The 25606-nt window shown below is 34.7% G+C and overlaps 1 protein-coding gene across 1 annotated transcript; it reads left to right on the top strand.

Annotated features, from left to right (window-relative positions):
- Window positions 1-202: 202 nt before the first annotated feature.
- Window positions 203-16459, top strand: LOC136800604 (uncharacterized; the record flags this gene model as incomplete). Its single annotated transcript, XM_067057253.1, is given in 13 exon segments — window positions 203-298; window positions 3832-3991; window positions 7930-8048; window positions 8494-8671; window positions 9667-9790; window positions 11338-11447; window positions 12154-12348; window positions 12859-12945; window positions 13564-13674; window positions 14157-14237; window positions 15615-15683; window positions 15846-16159; window positions 16323-16459. Coding segments are annotated over 13 exon segments (1781 nt in total), but the record flags the coding sequence as incomplete, so codon positions are not given.
- Window positions 16460-25606: the final 9147 nt, after the last annotated feature.

Genomic DNA, 25606 nt, shown 5'->3' with positions numbered 1-25606 from the left:
AACGACTACATGACGTAATTCACACCTTTTGTTGACACTAAATGGACGTTGTTAGTTGAAAATATTCCAGATTCACACCCCTAACAAATTACTACGAAAGCATATGGTTGTCAATAAACAGTAGAAGGAGCTTTAAAATTAAATTTTATTTAGTTGCGATTAGAAATCAGTTGAATAAAGAGTGTTGAACATTAACATAAAAATGGAAGTTGACTATGGAAAAAAGAAATTAAAAGAAGAAGTTCATAAACAAACGGAAGGTTTCAATTGGGACCTAGTGCCCAATCTACTTAAGCGAGTAAGATACTTATTTATATAATTTTTAAAAACCCTTTGTTCTATGTACTCTAGGGGCTGAGTTAGGTCCCGTATGCACATCGGCGTATAGTCATTTTTTCTTTTGATCATGAAAGTATAGTCCTTGAAGAGTCAGAAAACGTGTGTGGCGTTATTTGGATCAGGCTCAAATTTCCATAATGGCGGATTTTAGATTTTCAACCCTTTTTAGCCCTCTTGCTTGAAAAAATTTTTTTTTTAACTTTAAACATAGACATATTATATACCAATCGATTACAAATGTTATGCCGATTAAGAAAAATGTCAGAACCATGGTCTGAAAATTTCGTTATCTGGAGATATGAAGCACATTCGATTTTGATTTTTTGAAATGACTACTTTTGGTTCCAAATTTGCGTGGCTGTAACATTTGATTGGCTTACTTGATTTATTTGAAATTTTCGGAGGGTCTTGCCTACCGTTCAAATAATAAAATTCAGGAAAATTAATTTTTCTACATGAATTTCGAAATCCATAATGGCGGATTCAAAATTTTCTTTCGTCACATGGGCTCTTAGGCTCTGCTAGCCTAAGAAAAATATTTTTTGAGCTTAAAACCCTGCATATTATATACCAATCGATCAGAAATTTTATGCTGATTAAAAAAAAGGTCAGAATCATGGTCTGAAAATTTAGTTATCAAGAGATACGAAGTACTTACGTTTTCTAAGTTTTTAAAACGAAAGTACTTCATAGCTCGAGATAGCAAAATTTTCAGACCATGGTTCTGACCTTTTTCTTAATCAGCATAAAATTTCTGATCGATTGGTATATAATATGCAGGGTATTAAGCTCAAAAAATATTTTTCTTTGGCTAGCAGAGCCTAAGAGCCCATGTGACAAAAGAAAATTTTGAATCCGCCATTATGGATTTCGAAATTTATGTAGAAAAAAACTTTTCCTGAATTTTATTATTTGAATGGTAGGCAAGACCCTCCGAAAATTTCAAGTAAATTAAGTAAGCCAATCAAATGTTACAGCCACGCAAATCTGGAACCAAAAGTAGTCATTTCAAAAAATCGAAATCGAAAGTGCTTCATATCTCCAGATAACGAAATTTTCAGACCATGATTCTGACCTTTTTTTAATCAGCATAAAATTTGTGATCGATTGGTATATAATATGTCCATGTTTAAAGTCAAAAAAAAAATTTTTCAAGCAAGAGGGCTAAAAAGGGTTGAAAATCTAAAATCCGCCATTGTGGAAATTTGTGCCTGATCCAAATAACGCCACACACGTTTTCTGACTCTTCAAGGACTATACTTTCATGATCAAAGGAAACAAGACGACATGAAGTCGAAAATTTCGCCTAGAATTTGAACCGCATGGGAAAAAGAAGAAGTAGAGATTAAAGCTAATCTGAAATCTACTTTACATCGAGCCTTGATGAAACAATTTTACAAGAACAAGGAGACTTAAAATCACTAAAAAAATAAGACCAATTTAAGAACAATTGCTGTTTAATTTTTAAGAACTCTTACAAAGTATATGCTTATAAAAAATAAATATGCTCACATTGTGCGCCGTCCCTTGTTTACTTTGTAAGAATTAATTACCGAAAGGTATCTCACCGTCTATCAAGAGTTATTTATTTGATTCTTATAAAGTATATGCTTACAAGAAAAGTAAAAATACTCATACTTTACGCCATCCCTTGTTTACTTTGTAAGAACTAATCACCGAAAGGTATATCACCGTCTATCAAGAGTTATTGAGTTGATTCTTATAAAGTATATGCTTATAAGAAAAATAAATATGCTCATATTGTTCGCCATCCCTTGTTTACTTTGTAAGAACTAATTACCGAAAGATATATCACCGTCTATCATGAGTTATTGAGTTGATTCTTATAAAGTATATGCTTATAAGAAAAATAAATATGCTCATATTGTTTGCTGTCCCTTGTTTACTTTGTAAGAAATAATTACCGAAAGGTATATCACCGTCTATCAAGAGTTATTGAGTTGATTCTTATAAAGTATATGCTTATAAGAAAAATAAATATGCTCATATTGTTCGCCATCCCTTGTTTACTTTGTAAGAACTAATTACCGAAAGATATACCACCGTCTATCAAGAGTTATTGAGTTGATTCTTATAAAGTATATGCTTATAAGAAAAATAAATATGCTCATATTGTTCGCCATCCCTTGTTTACTTTGTAAGAAATAATTACCGAAAGGTATATCACCGTCTATAAAGAATTATTGAGTTGATTCTTATAAAGTATATGCTTATAAAAAAAATAAATATGCTCATATTGTTCGCCATCCCTTGTTTACTTTGTAAGAACTAATTACCGAAAGATATATCACCGTCTATCGTGAGTTATTGAGTTGATTCTTATAAAGTATATGCTTATAAGAAAAATGAATATGCTCATATTGTTTGCTGCCCCTTGTTTACTTTATAAGAACTAATTACCGAAAGGTATATCACCGTCTATCAAGAGTTATTGAGTTGATTCTTATAAAGTATATGCTTATAAGAAAAATAAATATGCTCATATTGTTCGCCATCCCTTATTTACTTTGTAAGAACTAATTACCGAAAGGTATATCACCGTCTATCAAGAGTTATTGAGTTGATTCTTATAAAGTATATGCTTATAAGAAAATAAATAAAAACACAATCAGTTATATGCTTAAATTTATGGAATTAATATTCGAGCAAAAAAAACGCGACTTATGATTATCTCCATAGTATACTGAACCAACTAACCAGAGAACGCCCGGGTCAAACGCCAACGCCATAATCTTCGCCCCAAAAAAATTCTCCCCCGCCGCCGCCGCAGAAAGGCTATCGTAATACTTTCGCTAAGCGAAATTAAAAATGACTATACGCCGATGCGCATACGAGACCTAACTCAGCCCCTAGAGTAATGCTGAAACTTTGTTTAAAGTGAAGAAATAAGAATTTCTTTCTCAATCAAAGTTAAGAACACCCCTGTTTCAGTGACCCGGTGAGGACTTTTACCCAGTGGGGATAGATTGAAGGAGCCAAATGCCAATGAGGATGGAAAATTTTAATACTTTAATGGGTGGGGATTTCGAATTCTATTGTTTTCAGCTCAAAAATCAAATGGGGATTCCCAAAATTTTAATGCAGAATTTATAAATAATATTATAAATTTTAATATTGTTCAGTGCACTTTTTCATTGGGGATGAAATTTCAGGGTATTTTTCTCACCGGGGACAAATTTTCGGCAGATTTTTCTAGTGGAGAGGGGGTCCCACCGGGTCTGTGACATGGGGGTGTTTAAGATAGGCTATTGGATTTCAGAACCCTCAGATTTTGTTGATCAACGCAGACCTGATTTGAATGATACTAAAGTTAAACCCAGTGCGGTTAACACGTTTTCCAGTACCCTAGTTAATTGTATTGTAGTATTTTTGGCACAATTTTGGACTATGCAATTTTGTATTTTTATTTACTATTTTGTAATTTGTTTTTACATATTTAATCAATACTCTTTTCACTAATTCTTTTTGTAGATATGCGATGTTATGTCGACCCATCTAAATCAAGAATCGACCGTCATCTTTTTGTCAATAACTTCGCTTTTTGCTTCATGTATGGAGCACTCATTTGTGCACGTCAAGCGTGGCTTTGACGAAGAAGTCGTGCTTTGGATATTAATTAGCCAGGGAACAGGTATCTTATCTTATTATACTAAATGAATTCCATATTTTTTTCTGTCACGCTAAAATGGTAGTCCTGCTCCGTTTTAGAATGGTTTGTCACGGGGTTGATTTGAGTTTGAAAGCATGCGACTATGCACACTCTTGGGGTTAAAATCTCATTTTCTTTCGAAAAAGAAGTGCATATACGTCATTTTTAAAAAATGTTTGTAATTTTTTTACCATGCATTATTCAGCGAGAAAATTAACACTATCTCCCGATAAAAACCCCGTCCAAAAAGATTTGGCGTTCGAATTGAAGAAGTCCCTGCAGTGAGTTTCTAACGAAAATAATTTTGATGTCAACTTTTCAAAATGTGTGATGTCGTAAATTTTCGAATTTAAGATAGCGTGGCACTTTCTAAAAATACTTACTATAAAATGAGTTTTCAAAGTCACGTAGATAAAAATGGCAAAATGGAGTTCTTCCGCCCAAAAAGGGCTTATAAGTCCTATAAGTTGCAATGTACCTATAATTGTTTTGAAATCAAAGTATTAATTATTTGGTCTTTTAAAGTGCGAAAGTGGATATTAGTTAAGGCGCATAAACCTCAAATTCGATTGAATTGATTTGGGAAATCACCTTCAAACTTCCTGTAGAAACTAATTCAAATTCGCCTTCGTGAACATCAACAACACCATCTTTATCATCCTAAGGGCTTTTGATGCGCAAGCTAGGTCGGCGTTTGCGACGACGGGAACCATCTAGTTCAATCTATTTCATTTCACATTTCCTTTCAAGCCTAATCGTAATTTTATTTCATTTTCTTTTTTGAGGGCTGCCTGAGACGTTTGCTTGACCCCTTTTTCTGATGTGTACTTTTCAGCACATTATAATAGGTCAACTGAGGTCTTAGCTGGTATGAGTTTGGACCATCCTTGATTTTCAAAACCAATTGTCATTTGATAATATTTTAGCCTGTGTTTGCGCGCTGATGAAAATCATTACATAATCTTGAATATTTTATGCCTGGGGAGGGAGCTCCTAGAAAAAGTTGGACACGGAGATGTGCTGCTGGTCAGGGTCACTTGTTCAGACTCCGGTGACATCAAAATGAAAATTTATACCAATGATGTTAACGCATTGTTCATTTCCTTTGAAAAAAGTGACGTCACAAGCAATTCTTCTAACAACGGGTAGCTCTGGTCAGTTGTAGGCACGTTGTTTTGAGAAAAAACTAATTGCATTGCGCAAAAAGCCATAAAGCCCGGTTAATAATTTATCATGTTAGAACATTTCTTAAACTTATGATTTGAGGAGTGTACAGGATATCGTTACATCGGTATTGATCTTTTTTAAATCGAAACACTGGTAAAAATAAGTCGGTATTTTAAAATCAAGAAGACGCATTTTGCTTTTTCGATCAACTATCGGGATCAAAGATCAAGAGACATTTTGCTCCAAGAAAAAATTTGATGAAATGGCTTGAACAACCTGGCAAGTTTTTTTCAATAAAGTTCTTCCGCTAGTGTAGCCACTAGTCGCTTCCAAATTTTTTAGAAAGTATGAAATTTGGTACAGTGGTACCTTAGGGGGAAAGAAACATTTTAAGCCTCAGACCCACTTCCCGAACACCTGTTAGTGTATTTTACAGACCAGAATGCCTCCCAGGCAAGAAAAAGTTTTTTGTCTTTGAAACATGTCATATGATATACCGTTGGAAAGATTTTCTCTAACTGATTCTAAAAAAACATCACAACATATATCTGAAAACGGACTGAGTCCGAGATATGGGCTATGGAAGTAATTTACAGACCAGTCTGCCTGCCCGAAAAAATTTTTGTAATTTTTCAAAAACATGTCATATCATATACTGTGGAAAAAGTTTTTTCACACATATTCTAAAAATCATTTATAGCGAAGATCATCGTCAACAATTCTATCACAAAACAACCGGAAATAAAAACGGCCTCTTATTGATCGAATCGATTTTTTTCAACTTTCAAAATTAAGAGACGCTATGGAGATCCAGTTTGAAGAGACGTCACCATGTATAGTGAGCATGGTCTTAACCAAGACGATGACGATTCTTGAAACCCTCGCTTTTTTATCTCAGAACGAATTCACTGCATTGAACTGACGTCAATTTTCATTTTTAATTTCGGTTATTTTTGTGATAGAATTTTTTGAACGGCCATTGATAGAGTGGGTAGCCCGGTTGGCGGACGGGGTCAGTTGGCGGACGAGCGACTTTGAACCCAGAGAAAAATAAAAATACAAACTCTAAAGAAAGATCCCTTCGCTCCTTTTTTTTAAACTACAGTTGACGCTCTCTAATTCGATTTTCAAAGGGAATTGGATTTTCATCGAGTAAGAGAGCTTATCGAATAAGGGAGCGACGTTTACAAGGGTTTTTTGTTGACGGTGACTTAAACGTCGGATTAAAGAGCGTCAACTGTATTGATCTGTCATCTGTGAAAGTATTTCATTTAAGCGACCTGTCAAACTTGAGAAATACAAATTTTAGCAGGGGTGGTTGAAAAAACGTCAATTTTATGTAAAAAAAAGATTCTCTGAAAAAATGCAAAGACAGAGCTTTTTTGAAAAGTTGAAATAAAAAGGAGAAAAATAAGTATGCACTGTATAAACTATAATATCTTAGGTGTCTTCACACAAAAAATCAGGTTGCAGCGATCAATAGTTAATTTGTTACATATCAAAACGTGAGGATAGGTCGACGTTTGTGATGGGGGGCTATCTAGCGGACGATTTTTCGCGCCATTAAAAAATTGAGACCATTTTAGTGTCGTCAAACGTTTGAAACCAAATTATCGAGTTGACGTCACTTTAAATGGAGAGATTGCATACAACGTCTTTTTTGACGAAAAAATGAACAGAAAAATGAAAAAAAAGGACGAAATGAATTCTTTCCACAAAATGACCATGCTTCACCTCAAGTCTGATTCTAATAGAAATAATTCGTGAGTGAAAGAATAGACTAGTTTTGAATAGATGAGAGGCTCCCCTATCTTATCAGCTAAAAATCTTACCCCTTTGCCAAAGTTGATTAGGATTTTTTCCCCACTAAAAATCGTTCGCCAACTAGCCGATTGTCTGCCAACTAGCCGTAAGAAAGATCAACTTTTCAATATAATCATTGAAACAGGAAATTTTCTAAAAAATCGGTTTTCACATATATGATGAGCATGATAATGACCCACACAATGGTGTAATAAGTTTTATCCAAAATTTTAAAGTTTTTGAGAAATCGGGCCGTATACAAAACTGTCCGCCAACCGGGTTACCCACTCTATATAACTTATATAATAGAACAACTTTTTTGATATCTTTTCAATTGTATTTTGACTTTTGTCACTTTATTCTGGATAAAGTGGAAAAGATCAATCGCAGCTGCAGGTAGCCTGTACCACCCAACCGCCACGGGCGTTTTTTATATTTTGAAGAAAAACTGTCAGTCTGTTACGGTTAGCGAGATTCTGTGTCTCAGTTTGTCCCAGTTTTCTGGGACGAAATCCTAGAAATAAGCGCAGGAGTGCTCAAGATACCATTGCATAAACTTTGGATCTTTGAAGCCAAGTAGATTGAACACTACCTAATAATAGTAGTTGGATTAACTACCCTGAATATCAGAAGCCGAGTTTTCAAAAAAGTGTTAACCTCTGACGACCAAGCTTAGAAATTTCATCAGACATGTGACAATCTATTCACTGTTGAAAGAATAAAAGATCAAAAGCAGTTATTACCAGATTGATTGCTAGCAGACTGTATCAGTATACATTATTACTTTTGACGAATTCTCCTGAAACCTCCACAGTACGTTGTCAATTTGGATAGGACTTCAACTCACAACCTCCGATCCGAAAATAAAAGAAACAGTGATATGCTATGAGATTAAAAATTTTTGTCTGTAAAAGCTGAAACTTCAAATTTAGTTTTCTTCATCTTTTTAGGTCGTGGAAAAACACCATTACAAAAATTCATGAAAAAAATCATTTCGGAAGTGCTCAAAAAGGTTGAATTAAATCCTCTACGTAAAGGAAACTCTTTAACTTTGCACAATTGTTCATGGGTAAGAAAAACTTTTTTTAACCCTTTTATTCCAAGAATTCTTCGACATTTGTAGCATAGGCAAAGCACTCAGCATTTTATGGTCGTCGAAGAAAGCGCACTCGGGGGCTTTGGTCACCGGAGGCTTTTCTCATTCCATTGATCCAGGGGACATATGCACATTTTCTCTTTTTTTATTGTTGATATTTTTTGCACAGGTTGCAAGAGGGCCCAAGAAAGTTAAATGTCTCTTTTGATTGGCTGATTTAAAAAGAACAATATAAAAGCCGCACATCTAAGCGAAAAAATTTGAGTGAATTTCAACTCTCATTGCGCTCAAAGCGACAGCCGTTGAAGGCTTGATTTATGTAATTTATGCAATAATTAAGCCGTGCGCCTTATGTTTGACGACCATAAAATGCTGAGTGGGTAGCGACCTTTAAAAAATCATCTATTTTTATTTACAGGATAAACTTGGCGAGATAATGGCCTCCAATGGCGCAAAGACTTTTGCCCTAAAAGATGAATGTATGGGGTTCTTTACCGGTAACTCGATTGTATCTTCACGAGCAGAAGTTAAAGAAGGCCGTGAACTGCGCGATTTCCTGACTCTTTACGACGGCGGTGAATTGAACCGAGAAACTGGTATGGTCAAATTAAATTTTATCTTGAGCATGGTTCCCACTGTGTGATAACGTGTGACAGACAGCCTGTCTGGAATACACTCACACAAAAAAATATCTCATAGTGGAAACGTCTCAAAAGAATGTTTATCATATGTTATCACGCTGTGACAACGTGTGATAGTGTGTTCTTGGATTGAAATAAATTGCAATCCAAGAACATCGACGCTATCATTTTTGCTTGAATCGGATTGCTCCAATTTCGTCAAAATAACTTTTTGCCTTCCCCCAACTTTTATTAAGAACCTGAATCTCCATGTTCATAGCCTGGATATCCATGCTATGATTTATTTTTTGATATACTGATGGCGAAATATATAGCATGGTATGGGCTGCGAGTTTGAATTTCCGAGATAGCCAATCAAATTTTGTTATTCTTTTACTGGTCACACTTTCTTAGAGAAAGCACAAGGTCCGAAATTTGGTTTTTATTTTAGTAAATGAGGACAGCGCTAAAATTCGAATTTCTCACTGTAAGTCTTTTGAGGCAGATTTCTGCCTCACAGGTCATACTCGTCCTGTATACATCAGATTGTAAAAATACAGGATGGTTTCCTGTCTACCATGTTCATTGCACACCAAAACACATCCACGTATACGAAATCTCTCATTAACTCTTTGTATTTTAAAATACAGGTTTTAGCTCTCGTTTTTTTATCCACTGGAAACAAATATACCAGGTGTAGTAAACAAACTCTTAACTCAAGTTTTTTATCATTCAGGACCACAAAATAGAAAAAATGAAGAAAATTAATTCTTTAATTCTATGCCAAAAAGTTATAGTTTATCCGTTCATTTCTGAACCATGACATCGATTTAAAGATACCTATTATTATATACCAGATATATATATATATGATAACTGATGATGGCGTAAGCCGAAAAGCTTTTTATTCAATTTTTCAAATATATTTTACATTCACTATTATTATATCGTTACCTATTTTTCCTTCATAGTGACTGGTAATTGCAACTACAATATGGAACACTCAAGATTTAGTTTTTTCGGGCTAAACCAGGCTGATACGTCTATCAGTTTGATTAAAGACGAATATGGTGCGAAAGTCGGGTTTCCTTTCCGGTAAGAATTCTAGCAGCTCGTAAAATTTTTTTAAAATTCCGTCATGTTGTAAAAAGTACAAATTTACAAAACTAGAAATAAAAAAAAAGTGAAAAAGTGGGAGCTCCTTTTTCAGACCCGGGTGAGACAAGACTCTGGTTCGTCCTAAAAATTATTAAATCGACCTGTACAATGAACGAATATTTGAATTTGGCTAAAATTTGGTACATGCACCCCTTGCGTGTATATAACGAAGCTCCGAAAACTGGAATATTGTTTTTTTAACGTTTTAGGGCGTCCCCAAGACCCAAAATAAGCCAAAAACTACTATTAGCTCTAGAGCCCTTTACAATTATCAGATTGATCTGAAATTTTACATACTGATCCCTAAGATCCCTATTTTAAATAAATTCTTTTTTTACTGTCAATAATACTTTAATTTTCATGTCAAAATTAGAATCCTACCCGGGGCTTGTCTTGGTAATTAATCGTCTTCTTTACAGGAAATTTGATTATCAAATTGGCATCATATCTCGTTCTTAGCAAACTAAAGCCTCCGAAAATTGAAATTAATCGATGAATTACATTTGTGAAAATCAAAAAAATTATTCTCAATTTTATTATATTTTGACAACGCGAGAGGTCTCACGAAAAAAAACAACTTGTTTTTAGAGCAAAAAATCATTTTAATCACTTTTTTCCTTACAAGGTATTGAGTATGCCAAATTCTGATAGATTTAGTTAAATTCTACGATTGTTTGAAATCGTTGTGACTAAGGCGTCCGCGTGTCTTAATATGGACAATAAAATTAAATATTTCAAACAACCCAAAAGGTAACTGACGTATTTACATCAGAATTGGGGTTGTGCCAAATTACAGCACAATATGATCATTTTTGCGCCTACTATACTAAGTCACATCGACAATTTTTAAGTCAATCTAGGGTCAAAGGACACGCCCAAAACACTCAAAATATTTTTTCCAAGCAAACCTTACACAGCAAACTTAAGAAACTAGTCTAAAGAACAACTGTGCCAAATTTTAGCCAAATCCAATGATTGTTCACCGTTGTAGACTTCCAAACATGTCAGTTAAAACGATGAAAAATGGTGGGGTTGAAAAAAGGCTTCCAATTTTTTTGTTCAGTAGATATACAAAAAATTCTTTCTGTTCCTGTCTACACTTATTATTTAGACTTAAAAAAAATGAGTTTGACATATTTTGAAAGAACACCCATTTATAGCCCACTCCTATTTCAATTACAACTTTTACAGTACAGAATTTTTTTTGGAATATTTACATCTAGTTTCGGGGTAGTCTCCGTATGGAAACAAACTTTCTTCTTCATCTAAAAGGTGAATAAACTGAATAAACTTTCGGAAAAATAAAAATGGTTTCCGTAATTTCGGAGAGTACTTTTTTTCCGGTGACACGGGTGTACCGAGAAGCAAATGTATGAAATATTTTTGTCGCTCTTGTCTTTTTTTGTTTAGTTTCGGAGCTTTTTGTAATTCCAGACATTGACATGAAATCCAATTGACTAATTCTAAATAACTCTATGTTTCAGCTTTATTTGGTATTTTGATAGTCCAAAGTTTCCAACTTTTGATGATTTATTTGAGTTCGAGAACGACGACAAGTGTAACGAGATGTTGGACAAGTTTGAAGATAATTTAGGTATGTTTTGGACTTGAGTATATAATGTATGTGCTATTTCTGGTTTTTCCAAAATTTTCAGGGTAAGGTTACTAAATTTATCTAAAATACCTTTTCAATTACTCATTTTTTTTCCATTCAATACCTCGTTGATCCTCTTGTCGATAATCTACATAATCATCAGTATTTACCAAGTTTCATCTCTGTGACCTAGTAGGCTCCACCTCATTTGTCATCCCAGTAGAAAAGTTTTCCAGGATCGCTTTCATCCAACTAATTCCTTGTTGCTAAACCTGACCGTGCCGGAAAATAAGAAACATCCCGTCCTCACTGACCTGGTAGGTCAAAATTGGAGGATATGTAATTTTCCATCGGAGACGATATTTTGGCCAAGTTTTCTAGTGGGAAAGGTTAGAAGGGGTTGTAAAGAAGTATTCGAATCGTATACAACCTGTTAAACTTTGTTTTGCACATGAAAAGACTTTCCCAACTTGATTTTTTTAAAGCCTTTTTACATTTTGGATGCTTAACACAGTGAAATTGTAGGAAAAATTTGGTCGCCCTACTCAATTTTTAGAAAAACATTTTGCACCCCTGTGAATATTTAGACTTCTTTTTATGGTATTTCCTGGATTCAATACAGTAGTTTTTTACTTTCCCTTCTCGAGTAAACTTCACTTTTTCATTCTGAATAATACCTAGAAAACATAGTTCTTCATTTTTGCAGCAAATCACCTAGCAAACCTGTACTCTGTTGCGGACAACAACACGCAATACTCTTATGTAGAAGAAAAAGTTTTAATCGTCGAACCAAAGAAACGGGAATACCGCATGTCACCTGAAGCAAAGGCAAAATTTGGAAAATTCTTTGATGAAGTACGAAATGTCATGATAAAATACCAAGACTTCCCTTTTTTGATTGGTGAGTGTCCTAATTTAACTTTACTGTATTTCCTCTTTTTAGCGCCGCCCTCTAAAGAGCGCCGCACCTCCGAATCAGATGTTGAAGATGCCTCACAGCCATTTCAATTCTTTGACGCTGATCACGAAAGCGACGAAGATATCGAAATCTAGCATTTTTTCATCCTTTATTATTTTATTTAGAAGATAATGTCTAAAAATCAAAAGGACAATTGTCAATTTTTCATGGGTTGTTTCTTGATTTCTTGAGTCTTTAAAAAGTAGGAAATAAAAAATTTGAAAAGAGCGCCACCCTCTAATGAGCGCCGCCCTCTAAAGAGCGCCGCACCAAAAATTACAAAAATTTTAAGAGCGCCGCGGCGCTTAATTGAGGAAATACAGTATTTATAAAATGAGGACGAAGTTTTTAGTCATTTTCTCTTGTAACTGCTTGTAAGGTAGAAATGTCACCTCCAAATCATTCTAAAATTTGTAAAATGTAATTAACACTTTCCTAATTTTTTTATTCCAGGTGCATACTCAAAATCAAAGGCGTTAGTGCTGAGACTTTCAGCAGTCGTCTACAACGTTTTAGCTTTTATCGAAGATTTGGAGCATGGTAAATTATAAATCTTTTTAACTCACATCTTGATGTTTCCCATTACAAGCTTCATTCTGACGCAAGAGGGTAGAATTTACGTTTTTCGGGACATGTTACCTTACTATACCTTTTTTCGTTAACTCTGTTGTTTAACAGAGTTTTTTGGATCTTTTCAATACCTTAAGTGAAAGAATTCTTGTCCGTCTGCTACATGAACAAAATTTTCATAGATAATTTAGGTATTATTTTGTGTGTGCAAATTTGACAATGCCAAAGGTACAGATGCTCATTTAAAGAGTTCCTAATAGATATGGGTGAATGTAAAAAAGGATTTCAACGATTTTTGATGGCTAATATTAAGGGTAGGGCTTGAGGTCTCGAACTTAGTATGTGTCGTTCTGATGTTAGTCGTGAGAAATGACGAAAATGCGAGTGGCCTAAACAATTTCCAACAAAGGTAGCTTGTGCAGGTAACAATGTGGATTGATTTCAATTGAGATACTCTTATCCTTTGAAAATTTCGCAAAATATCTTCGACATCGATTTAAAAGAATATTGTATAAATTTTTCGAGAGATATGACAATTCGGGTTACAAAAAATTTTGATAACGAAGGTTTGTCAACGTTTTTTAACAGATATTGGTGAAGGAAGTAGTAAAAAAGACGATGGAGGAAATTCGGATGAAGATTTGGCCACGACAAATTCTAATGAAGGTGACAGTCTGCCGCGTCCTGATATTGACACAAGTAAGAAATTTTATTTCGTTTTTGAATGATTTAAAATTCGAATTTCAAATGTTTTGCAAAAGTTTGTTTCACCCCGGGGTGAAATATATATTAACCTCATTTTTTTCTTTGAAAAATAATTTTACAGACGCGTTTATCCCGAAAAGAAATCATTATATTTTTACCCCGGGGCGAATTCCAACCCGGATACGTGTAACCACCCTCTTAGGTAGACGAAAAAAGTTCCGAAATTCAGTCCTTTTTTCAATAAGTATTTATTTATAATTCCACGTATTATTTTTTGGTGAAAATTGATTTAGATTCCATTGAACATACTTTCTATGAAAAGACATAAAAAAGTTTAAAAAATTCAATGAATTTAAATGTTCAATGTCCGAATTTCAGAAAACATATCACTGTAAAATTTCACTATATTTTCTGAAAATCTCACACATTTAGGAAAGTGGAAATTTGAATTTAAGTTCCCTAAATTTAATTTCTAGATGTTGAACAAACTTCAGAAAACGGCGAACAAAGCACAACCGGAGAACAAGACCACGGAACACAGAAGGATTTATCAGAAGGTAATCCTGTGTTTTGATTCAAAATTTTAATTGAAACTTCCATGAAACGAATAGCTCACGATTAATAGATGAAACCATATTTTTCATTAAACTTTAATACACCCCTGTCTCAGTGACCCGGTGAGAACTTTATACCCAGTGGGGATAGATTGAGGAGCCAAAATGCCAATGGGGATGAAAAATTGTAATGCTTTAATTACCATTACCATTACTATTTCCAAACTTTCGTGATAATTTTATTTGAATCGTTTCTCTTGTCATTTTATAGTCAGATTCCTTTTGTCAGTTACCCTTTTGTGAATTGGGAGAAAGCGCTAACAAAGGATTATATAATAGAATATCGTAGTTGAGTTCCAAAGACACTTAGACTAATTGCTAAAATCAACCATTTCGTTGGAGGGAAAAAGATTCAAAATTAATTTTTTTACCACCAAGCTTGTATGGAGAATTTTTATGTAATAGATGAACAAACTATAGGAAATAGGCTAATGGGTGGGGATTACGAATTCTATTGTTTACAGCTAAAAAATTCAGTGGGGATTGCCAAAATTCTAATGTTTTTCCCAGTGGGGATGAGAGTTCAGTGCAGTTTTTCAATGAAGATGAATTTTCAGAGTATTTTTCTCACCGAGGAAAATTTTAGGCCGATTTTTCCAGTGGGGAGGAGGTCCCACCGGGTCTGTGACACGGGGATGTTTTAATAGAATTCCATTGCTTATCTCTTTAATAAAGGTACTATGAATATAAGTCCAATTGATAAACCCACTTAAAATAGTACAATCTATAAAGACGCGCATTGAAAAATACTGTATAAAATTTCATAGGATTCGTGTTTTCAGTACATGATCTTTTTCTACGTCACTGCAGTAATCGAATTTTTATTGTAAATCACTCCTTTGCGAATCGAGATAAATTTAACAAAGACAGCGACAATAGAAAACCGTTCTTAAATTCCCAACTAGTTTAGAATTATTACAAAAGTTAGTTTTTCTTAATGTTTTTATTGAAGAGAAATCTGCACAGATTTGTGTATTTTTCCCTGTAAATTGAATAAAAAATAGCATGTAGCAGATACACGAATCCTATGAAATAGGCTATGGTGCTAATGGTAATTTCACTTTCGTTCATCGAATATTTCGTATTGAGAGGTGTTAAGCGGCTTCCAGGCTATGTTTTAAGCCATATTTGATCATTTTTGAGCTTTCAGATCCTGAGATCCTAAGGTCTTCAGTTAAGTCTTAATAACGTTAAAACTCTCTACTTTAAAAACGTACTTTAAAGCACTTATAATCACTTGTGGTTTTAAATGTTTTTAAGTAATTCTCCTTTTTTCTCAAATATTAAGGTGCTGATAGTAGTAATTTTATTTTATTTTAGTTGGCATAATTGATGAAAAAAGCATGGAAATCGCTATCGAGTTCATAAGGATATCTCTCAATCAATTGTGTAAGTCTTTAGCTTCATTGAAAGCACACTGAAAATAGAACGATGAACAATTCATTCATAGTGGCTACATCGTTCCCAGATATTGATTATTCATAAAATTCTGACATCTTTCAATACATAGCATAAAAAAAAACTGGTAATAAATATTTCTACATATTATAGGCGTTATTGGACTGGGAACCACCTTGAACGACGTTTATATCCCAACAGCTGAAGATGAACTACTTGGAATGCCGGATAACCGCGAGCATATCAAAATTTTGTTGATGATTGAGGGGTCGATACTATCTTTATCGAAGCTTATATCGGAAAAAAGTGGCCAAACACTCATGAAAAGAAAAAACAAAGACACAACAAAGAAAAAACTCACCATTGGGTGCCATTTGAAAATGCAGTTCCAAAGAATGGAGACACTAAACTTTGGCGAGTTGGTAGAACTCAAGAACTGCGATAAAACTTTGGACAATGGAAAATTGGTACGGAAATCTCTTTTCTTCTAACTCTCAATTCTTTGATCGATAGTGGTGAAAAATTGTATTACTCAATTGTTGCATTCAACTAAAGAAAAGGGTTTGTAAAATTACGATTATATTTGCTTCTTTAACAACATGAATAAAAAAATTTTATTTCATCATTTAGGCAACTTTCTTTCGGAAAAGATCTCCCGAGAGTATGGAAGAAGAAGAGGATAATACTTTCAAGACAAGATTAACAAAACTTGGGATTTCTGCAAGAGAGTATAGAGAAAAATTTGAAGACAACGACCATGAAAGAGCGTATGTATATCATTTTGCCGCCTGTATTTGAAATTGGTATAAAAAATCCAACAATGTTCTGTCACAATTTCATTTCTATGAATGGCTTAGGTAAAAGAATTGATAGAGGTTGAGCATTTCTCGCAATTCACACAAGAATCATTTTCGAATTTGTTCAAAAGTCTAAATCGTTGTATTAAAATTGTTCAACATTGAAGTGCAGAATTTCAACTGCTTGTATACTTTTGAATCACCTTTGTCACTCCAATAATTTTTTTATGAAGTGAAAAAGATAACTTGCCAAAGTTGAGAATTGAGATCCTGTGTCATAAAGAATATCAAAATTTTAATGTGACGCTCTTTTTCAAATTGTTTCACACTTTTTTAAGTCAAAATTTAGAAATACTAGACGGAGTTTTGGCAAACTGATTGATGATGACGATTAACTGCCCGTTATTTTTGCTATGATGTAGATAAAAGACTTAAGTAAAACAAACTGAAACTTTTGTCGATTAAGCTTAAAAGTTGTTAGCAAGGTATTCCCTAGACTAAAGTATACTATTCTTTCTTTTTGATGGCGCAGAGTTCAGCGAGTAGACTAAAGGATTACGCCATCTTGAATTTTTTACTTTCGTTTTCAAAAAATATATGAAAATATATACAATGAATGAATCTTATTTTAAAATCCCATCAAGGTTTATGAGACTATAATGAAACATGAAAAAACCTCCAAAATTGGTTCATCAGACATGTTTTTGTTTTTGTCCAAAAAGAGACTGGATCTAAAACAATGTTGAAATTAATTAAAACGCAAAAATGAAATTTGTCGACATTTACCCCCTCTGCTAAAAAAAGTCTTTCATAAACGGGATAGATGGATCACGAAAATGATACTAATTTTTTTTTATTACTTTAAAGATAGATGTTTTTAGTTAGATATATAAAATTTTGTTTTTTGGACCTACCTGGAGGTCCTATAAATCAACAAATCAAATCATGGCCTCTAAAGATATTCTAAGGGTTTTATTTATCATTTAATTTTGCATTTTTTGATATGCATAATGGATTTTTCCATAATGCAATATGTATTCTGCGTTTTTCGTGACGCATTCTGCCCTAGAGATTAGATCAAGATTGGATCAATTTGATTAATTGTTTTATTAGCCTATTTCCTATAGTTCGTGCATCTATTACATAAAAATCTCCATACAAGCTTGGTGGTAAAAAAATTCAATTTGAATCTTTTTCCCTCCAACGAAATAATTGATTTTAGCAATTAGTCTAAGTGTCTTTGGAACTCAACTACGATATTCTATTATATAATCCTTTGTTAGCGCTTTCTCCCAATTCACAAAAGGGTAACTGACAAAAGGAATCTGACTATAAAATGACAAGAGAAACGATTCAAATAAAAGTATCGCGAAAGTTTGGAAATAGGGTAATGGGCCCGGCCAACCCTGAAATTCCAAAAATCAAAATAATAATGAAATTATTTTAGGTGGAGCATTTTTATTTTCATTGCTTTATAGACTACCAAATTCTCATGTGTTCAATTTATCATATCATTTATGATTTCGAGTTTCTTTGTCGTCAAGTAGTATTTTTTGCTATCTTTTTACGAGATTTTCTAGTTTAAATTCTTTTTTTATTATTATTCTTCACCGTTCGACCTTCTTTTTTGGGTAGCTTATGGCTCGTAGATTAAATTTGCCTCGTCTTATATAGATTATGCATTATGCAATCCCAACTGGCACACAACGTTCATCTAACGTTCCTCTAACATCCAGAACGTCCATATAACGTTATTTCAACGTTGAAACAATGTTGTGTGCCAGCTGGGATTTGTACTTGGCCTTTTTTTTCTATAAAAGATTACTACTTTATTACCAGGGTTTTGTTTTCTGTTTATTTGCTTAAGTATTATTGGACATTTTTATATTTATAGGATTTTTTACATGTAAATACATTTTGAACTTACCTTTGAAAATATTCAAACATGATTGTCTTTTAATTGATTGACAAAGTGAATTAGATAAATCCAGTGTTCCTTATAGTCGAAAATAATAAATAAAAAACTGGGATCTGATCCTTAGTGGCCCTAACAGAGACTTTGGAGGTCACTCTGAGTGATTTATAATATGAAAGTTGCTTTTTTCCTCATTTATAATCAGATATCAGATAGATAATGGTAAAATTATCAGCTATTGTATCTAGAATACATCTTTTCGAATATCCGAAAAAATCCATATGTTAGTCAAGAACCCTTCAAATTAGCCTCTCTAGCCTATTAGCATAATAGGCTATTTAGACTATTTATCTAGGCTATTAGCCGAATGTCGTTAAAACCTCGATTCGACGAATATAAATAGTCGCGTCTTCTCTAAGGAATCATGGTTGCTCTTTCGAGAAATGCTCAATACAAATTTGACTTTGGGTCAATTTTGTTTAGGAAAAATCCCCTTTTGGTACTGCGCTCGTGCGATGGAGGGTAGAAATCGGGTTTTTTGTCGATTCAGCAGAAGTCATATCAAAAATTAGCCTTCATCGGTTTATTAGCAAGTAAAAAGATTCTTTTGGCTTGGGGCAATGAAGTAATGGTGAAAAAAGGCGGCTCGGAAAACACGAGTTCCAAAATAAGTTAAAAAAAACGGCACGTAAATAAGAAACTCGTAAGATTAGGTGCACCATAACTTTGACGAGTTGAATTAACTTATAACTCTAAGATTAAGGTGCACCATAATTGACGAGTTAAATTATCACTTTGACGTCATAATTCCCCCTGATAGTCACATTAACGAACTCGTGTTTTTGTAACTCGGTTTTGTAACTCGGTTTTTAACTCGTTTTCCGAGCTCATAAAAATAGTATAAATAGCCTTGAAGGCTAATCAGCTATGATAGCTATTTGAAGGTGTTCTTGATGTATGTAGATAATATTTTGGAAACGTGTTGCTATTTAGTAACACTCATTGGGTCAAGAATGGGAATCTTACCGCCCTCTTTTCCCGCCTTATACAGTTGGCGTGAGGGGGGGGACGGAGTATTTGTCAGTAGGAGCTTTTGCAGATAATCGTAGCTCACTTGTCGACGTTTTTATTCAGTTACGTTTAAAAACCACCTTGTTGTTGCTTCGATGTAGATTTCAGCGGCGTGTGCGAATGAGACAGTATCTAAACGGTTCATATCAAAAAGGGACCAGATCGACACATGCCCATCCTGTAAATCAATAAAGTTTGTTTGAAGTTGCAGAGCTTGTGTTTGATGTTGAGCCGCACCCTACGAATTTGTCTTTATGTTTTTGAAAGACTTTTAAGCCATAAAAAAAGTATCTAACGATTTTTTTAAAGTACAGGGTAAATTTCAAAATTCTTTTTTGTAGCCTCTGCTGGCTCTGCTCTGGCCTGGGGCTGGCTGGGGAGGCTGCGTGTTGGACGTCCTTTTATAGCTCTTATAACACAAACAACAGCACCTGTGACCTGTGTATCATAAGTAAAGAGAAAACTGCTGTAAGTATTTTTGTGATTTATGTGTTATGTTTCTGCTTTTAGCATTTTAATCTTTACATTATATCTATACTATAGATGGGGTTTCAATGTTTCGCCAGTGTGGAATTGGTGCAAAGGCCACGCGCCGAAGGCATAAAGACGATATTGAATTTCTACGCCGTAGGCGAAGATTTTTTAATGATGGAAAAATTTGAGCGCCGCAGGTGCGATTTTTTCAGCAGGGGGGTTTAGGGGGCGGGGCATTGTTAGCCCCCCTGACGGGTCCAGGGCAGAGCCCTGGTGGGGGTTCAGGGGGGGAAGCTCCCGAAAACCTTGGGATGTTAAGCATTTTCACGCCTGAAAGTTGGCTTAAAATCGATTATTTTTCCTGGTTTGATGATTGAAAAAGCTTGAAAGATATCTCATATTTGATAAATACTGTTCGGAAGAAAGCTAAATTGGACAATCTTACTAGTCCGCATAAACCTCATTTGCCCTGTCAGACTTTTTAGCTGTGGGACTAGGAAGTGTTGGTTGCACTTCTTTGAGATTCACAAATTAATAAAAAAAGAATGAGATCTCCTTAAAAAAATAATTACAGACCAAATGATCCAGCGCTAAAAGATAAAAGGCAAACGATAAAGGCGAACAGTAAACCGCGATCTCACAGGCAGACGGATGGTTTTTGAGGCGGGCGGTGTTATTCTTCCGCTTCGTCATCCGTGTTCGACTTTTTGCTTGAAGCTGAAAGAGAAAAAAATCCCGCGTATACTGCCAATGAAAATGCGCTACTGTTTGGCAAAATAAACATTGTGCATTAGACTTACGATTTATAATCGGATGCATTTCGGGTGAACGACGAATTACTGAGAAGAATGATTAAGAAATGCCAATATCTTACTTTGTAGCTGCTCCTTACGCCAATACGCCAAAAGGAATTAGAGCCTCACGCTGAATATATTCGGAGTATCGTGCACCATTTCCAGACTGGATGTTTTGATTACGGGCGGCTGATTATTGCTACGGATGGAGTAGGAGGAGGCAAAAAGACTTCAAGTTAACTTGCACCAGTGGAGGCAAATATGCATAGCCATCAAATGACTGACTAATCAAAGCAACAAAATTTCAAAACAAATGAACTACTTGCACAGCTCTACTCTACCCCAGACGTAATTAATCAAACCAATTGAACGGTATTTTTAATCGAACTTTGTCGAACTTAATCGAACTTTGTTGGCCGATTAATGTTCGACAAATTTATACAAAGTTCGATTAAGTTAGATTACTGAAATCAAACTTAATGGAACTTTTTTTAAAAGAGACTCGACAGTTCGATTCGTTCGATACATTAATAAAACTTTTAAGCAATTTTGCCGGCTTTTGACGGCACTTTGAGGAACTTTGAAGGGCCCCCAATGGTGCACGCGTGTACTCTCACATCCCCCTGACCAGTGAGCACCGATCGGACCCCCAGGCACACTGGCTGGACACCTACTCAAAGGAAGTCTTTTTTTTCCAATTTTGACCAATTTTCAAGCCTTTCCGCCTTCAAGCCTTTTAAGGCTTCGGATGACTGATGGAGGGTGCTAGCTTTGAGGGAAAGCAGGCAAGGTTATCCGAAGGGGCTGTGGTAGGCGTCGAGGCCTTGATTGTCCCCACCGGGGCTGGTACCCAAAGGAAGTGCGTCACAAACCCCATATAAAACAAAATTCACATCTCTCACAAAAGTTGTCTTTTTGATTTCCCAAACATTCGTCTAAAGTGTTCACTTCACCAATAATTTATGTAAATTGCAATTTCGGTCAGTCCACAGTATGGACTAAAAAATAGTATTTTAAAATCATGAATTTATAATAATTACAAAAACAAAAAGTTTGATACTTATCAGTGAAATATTCATAAATTCCTAGTTTCAATTTTCAGTGGGCGATTTTCTAGGGCTTCGTTTATTGCGCAATTTTTGCGTCACACAAACTTTCTCGGCCGCTCGTAATAATTATGCATTGCCAAATTTGGTTCTCCATTGTCAAGTCAGGATCAATGGTGACGTCACCTAAGCTAAAAAAGAAAGGATTTTGTCAGTTTTATGCATATATTAATTTGCGAGATTTCTATTCGCTGCGCGAGCGCACTTTTCGTAGACTAGTCGGAATACTTTTTTTTACTCGCAGGATTGATGGTAACTTTTCATCTTCGTTATTTTTAAAATGAGCACAACCAAAAAAAAACAAAACTTCAGAAAGTTGCGTATTTCCAGTGAGTAAACGATTCTGACAATTACAAAAATTGATGTGATGATTTTTTTTCCGTCAGGCAAATGTCTCGTATTGGAGGTTCTAGTCTTGACCCTAAGCTACGCGAGATTGAAGCGTTTGGGTAACGAGACAAAACTCCAAAAAAGTGGTGTGTTGTTTTGAAGTGCTTCCGTGCGATCGAAATATTGCTGTTTTTGACGCACTGAGGAGGTCATTTTTCGCAATTTTTGCCGGCTTTTGACACACCTTGTGAAACTTTGAAAGGACCCCAACGTTGTGTTGCAGATCGTGTACCCCTCACTCCCCACTGACCAGTTTGGCATCCAAATCAGAACACCCCGTGGGAACCAACCAGACCCCTAGGGCCGACCATGGTGCGTTTGTAGGTACCCAAAGGGGTCATTTTTTGGGTCAAACTTTTTCGAAACAGAGTTTTTTGTGACTTTTGTCGACTTTTCAAAATGTTATCAAAAAATTTTCCCTCACAGAAAAAACGGCTTTGACCACTGTATATTATCACAAATATCTTTTTTGCGTCCTCATTTGGTCTAAAAGTAGCCGTGGCTTGTCCACCCCCTCAAACGTTTTCACTTTTTTTCAAAATGTTGGTGAACAAGCTTTGACCATTGATTTTAGTCAATTTGAGGGTTGCTGATTGGAATTTAAGTTATATACCAAGCTTGAAAACCTGCAGTTCTTGAAAATTCATGTTTTTTTTTTTGGGGGGGGGGGTCTTCAAATAATAAAGGACCTGCACTACGATATAATATCGACATCCCCTGTCTAATTCTGACACTCTTTTAGAAAGGAATAAATGAAACTTGAATCACTGATTGAAAAAGGATTATTCCTTATTATTATTCCTTATAATATGCAGATTGTGGGGAAATCCTGTTTTTTATATTTTTTTAAAACAAAACTTTGTATAACTTTTGATCTAGAAACAGTGAGAATTTTTTGTAATACATTTTTTGCTCAGCGCCTGACATGTTTCACCACTAATGTAATTTAGGAGTCCAAATGGTCTCATGTTAAACCGTTAAACTGTTCGTATTTTTAATAAGGGTTCAACCTATTTGCCACTGAAAAAAATGAAGGTTCTACCTATTTGCTAGATGTCGGTATATGCCAACATGAGTGAACACAGAATTTATCATCACATTTAGCTTTTTTTTAAAATATCAGAAATATGTGTTGAAATATATTTGAATTATTCTACTGTGCTACCGCAACTTGGTCTAATATCGACACCTCCTCTAATTTCGACACCCTTTTTATCAGCTGAAATTAAATAGAAAGGTTGAAACTTTTTTTTTTGCTTAATGTCAGAGGGAATTATCTTTTCAATCATGATTCAAGCTTTCAATTATTCCTGTCTCTAAAAAGGGTGTCGGACTTAAACGAGGGATGTCGATATTAACCAATTACGATTTATGAAATCAGTGAAATCTAGTTCAAAATGATCTTTTAATAAATTTAAAAAGATGGTAAATAGGTTGAGATCTCTCTTATCAGCAAATGCCAACACGGCAAAGAAATCGAAAATGCTCTTGTCGGCACATGCCGACAGCGCACAGAAGGGTTAAGCAAAGGTTATTAGGGTAATTGTATATTGCGTATAATTATCATGTGTGCAAGGGGGTTCCAGGTCCCACCTAAAAATTCAGTCCCACCTAACCTAATTTCCCACTCCAATCCAGACTCCCAGATCCCAGCTAAAACTACTATCCCATGAAAATTATACTAATACGAGAAGGTAAACAAAAATTATTGTCCATGAAAGGAATGCTAACGTATTACAAAACATTGCCATGCTAATGCTTATATTTGCCAAACACTGCAATGTTGTATTGATTTGTTTTCAACGATACAATTGGCTTCTCAAAATAAGAAAGGTAAAGAAACATTTTGGAAAATATTTTTGATATAGGGGGGTGGATACTAAATCTAGGATATCTGTTTAGTGATGTGGTGGTTACCCAAAACACTTTTAATTTTTTAGTACCTTGGTACTAACTAGAAAGGGTGGTATCCAGACTAAATTTAGACTTTTTAGGAGATTGGCACAAAATTCGTAATAATAATCTTTTTATATTTTTTTTTTTTGCATTTTTGAAAATTTTTGAAAATATCTCTCAATAAAAAAAATTCCCAAGTTCTTATTTTGCATTAATCAACTATCTAATGTTTGCTAATTCAGAGCGCATGTTTAATAGATTTTGAGGAAAATAGATATCATCTTGATAAAATCACACTTGCGGAAAATGGTTCTGAGCAGACAATTGTCTCGAAAATACAAATGGGTGGTCTTTGTGTCTAAATATTTAAGAGGCCTGCAAGGGTACTAAATACCACTTGTCAAAATTCGGTGGTGGTATACAAGAATCTCCAAATACTTTAGTATGATTATATTCTACCGAGATTTTAGTGCTGATCCCTCCCCTATAAAACAGTATAATATCAAAAGAGAAAAGCTAGAACAGTAAAAAATTATTTAAAAATTAACAGGATAGAAAAAATTATCTTTCACCCTCACCAAAACACCAAAACTCCCACCTAAAGAATTAACTCCACTTAACTGTTTCTCCCACAAGGGTGCACACTATGTTTAGGTCTTTATTTTCTTCTGGTAAATTGTAAAATTGTTGTATTAATTTGCGCTCAGCTTGTACCAATGTTTAGATTTTAGTCGCCTGGTATACAGTATCATCGTATCACGTACATAGTATTGTTTATAGTTTTTTAAGCATATCAAAACACATACCAGGTAAAATTGAATAATACTAATATCTGCTGCTACTCTAGCATTGTATATACTTTTAGTAGAGCTCTACTTCTATTCTATATGGTTGAGTTGCAGCTGGCATGATGCTCTTTCGCAACTATAGACCACTTCAATGCGCGCCTAATGGCTATGCTGTTGGGATTCAAGAATTTTTATCACATCTATGATGGCTTGTGGTGAAACACTGTGTAATTTGTTTATGACCTACTCGGTGGGTGGAGGTCCTTTAAGATTAACCAATGTTTGTTTGTTTTCCCGCCATCCATCCCATTTGACTGTTACCGCTTTCTCGGGATTGGCTCATAGTTTTTCTAATATTTTGCAAAGTATGTAAAATGGTGATTCCAAAACGGGATGGAGCCGTGAATTGTTCATTAGTTTTTTCTGATTTTAGATAAAGATTGAGGGCAAGATCCTGTAAAAAGTGGCTGAGCAGTTTTTTTTTTTCGGAAAATTTTTATTGGCATAAATCAGATCAGAAATTCCCTTTGTCATTTTAGGGAAAAAGAGCATTTCTCGCATTGGATTGTATTTCTTTCAAGTAATCAACTGGGTGTTCCTAAAGGTAGGTACCCCAATTGGGCACCAATAATTTACAAAGCAGAATTAAATAACCAAAATGTGGAGGAAAGTCATCTAAGCCA

Source organism: Clytia hemisphaerica, unplaced genomic scaffold (genome assembly GCF_902728285.1).
Source record: "Clytia hemisphaerica strain Z4C2 unplaced genomic scaffold, Clytia hemisphaerica genome assembly, whole genome shotgun sequence".
Lineage (NCBI taxonomy): Eukaryota > Metazoa > Cnidaria > Hydrozoa > Leptothecata > Clytiidae > Clytia > Clytia hemisphaerica.
The sequence above is the reverse complement of the archived record's forward strand: the minus strand, read 5'-3'. Positions and strand labels throughout refer to the sequence as shown.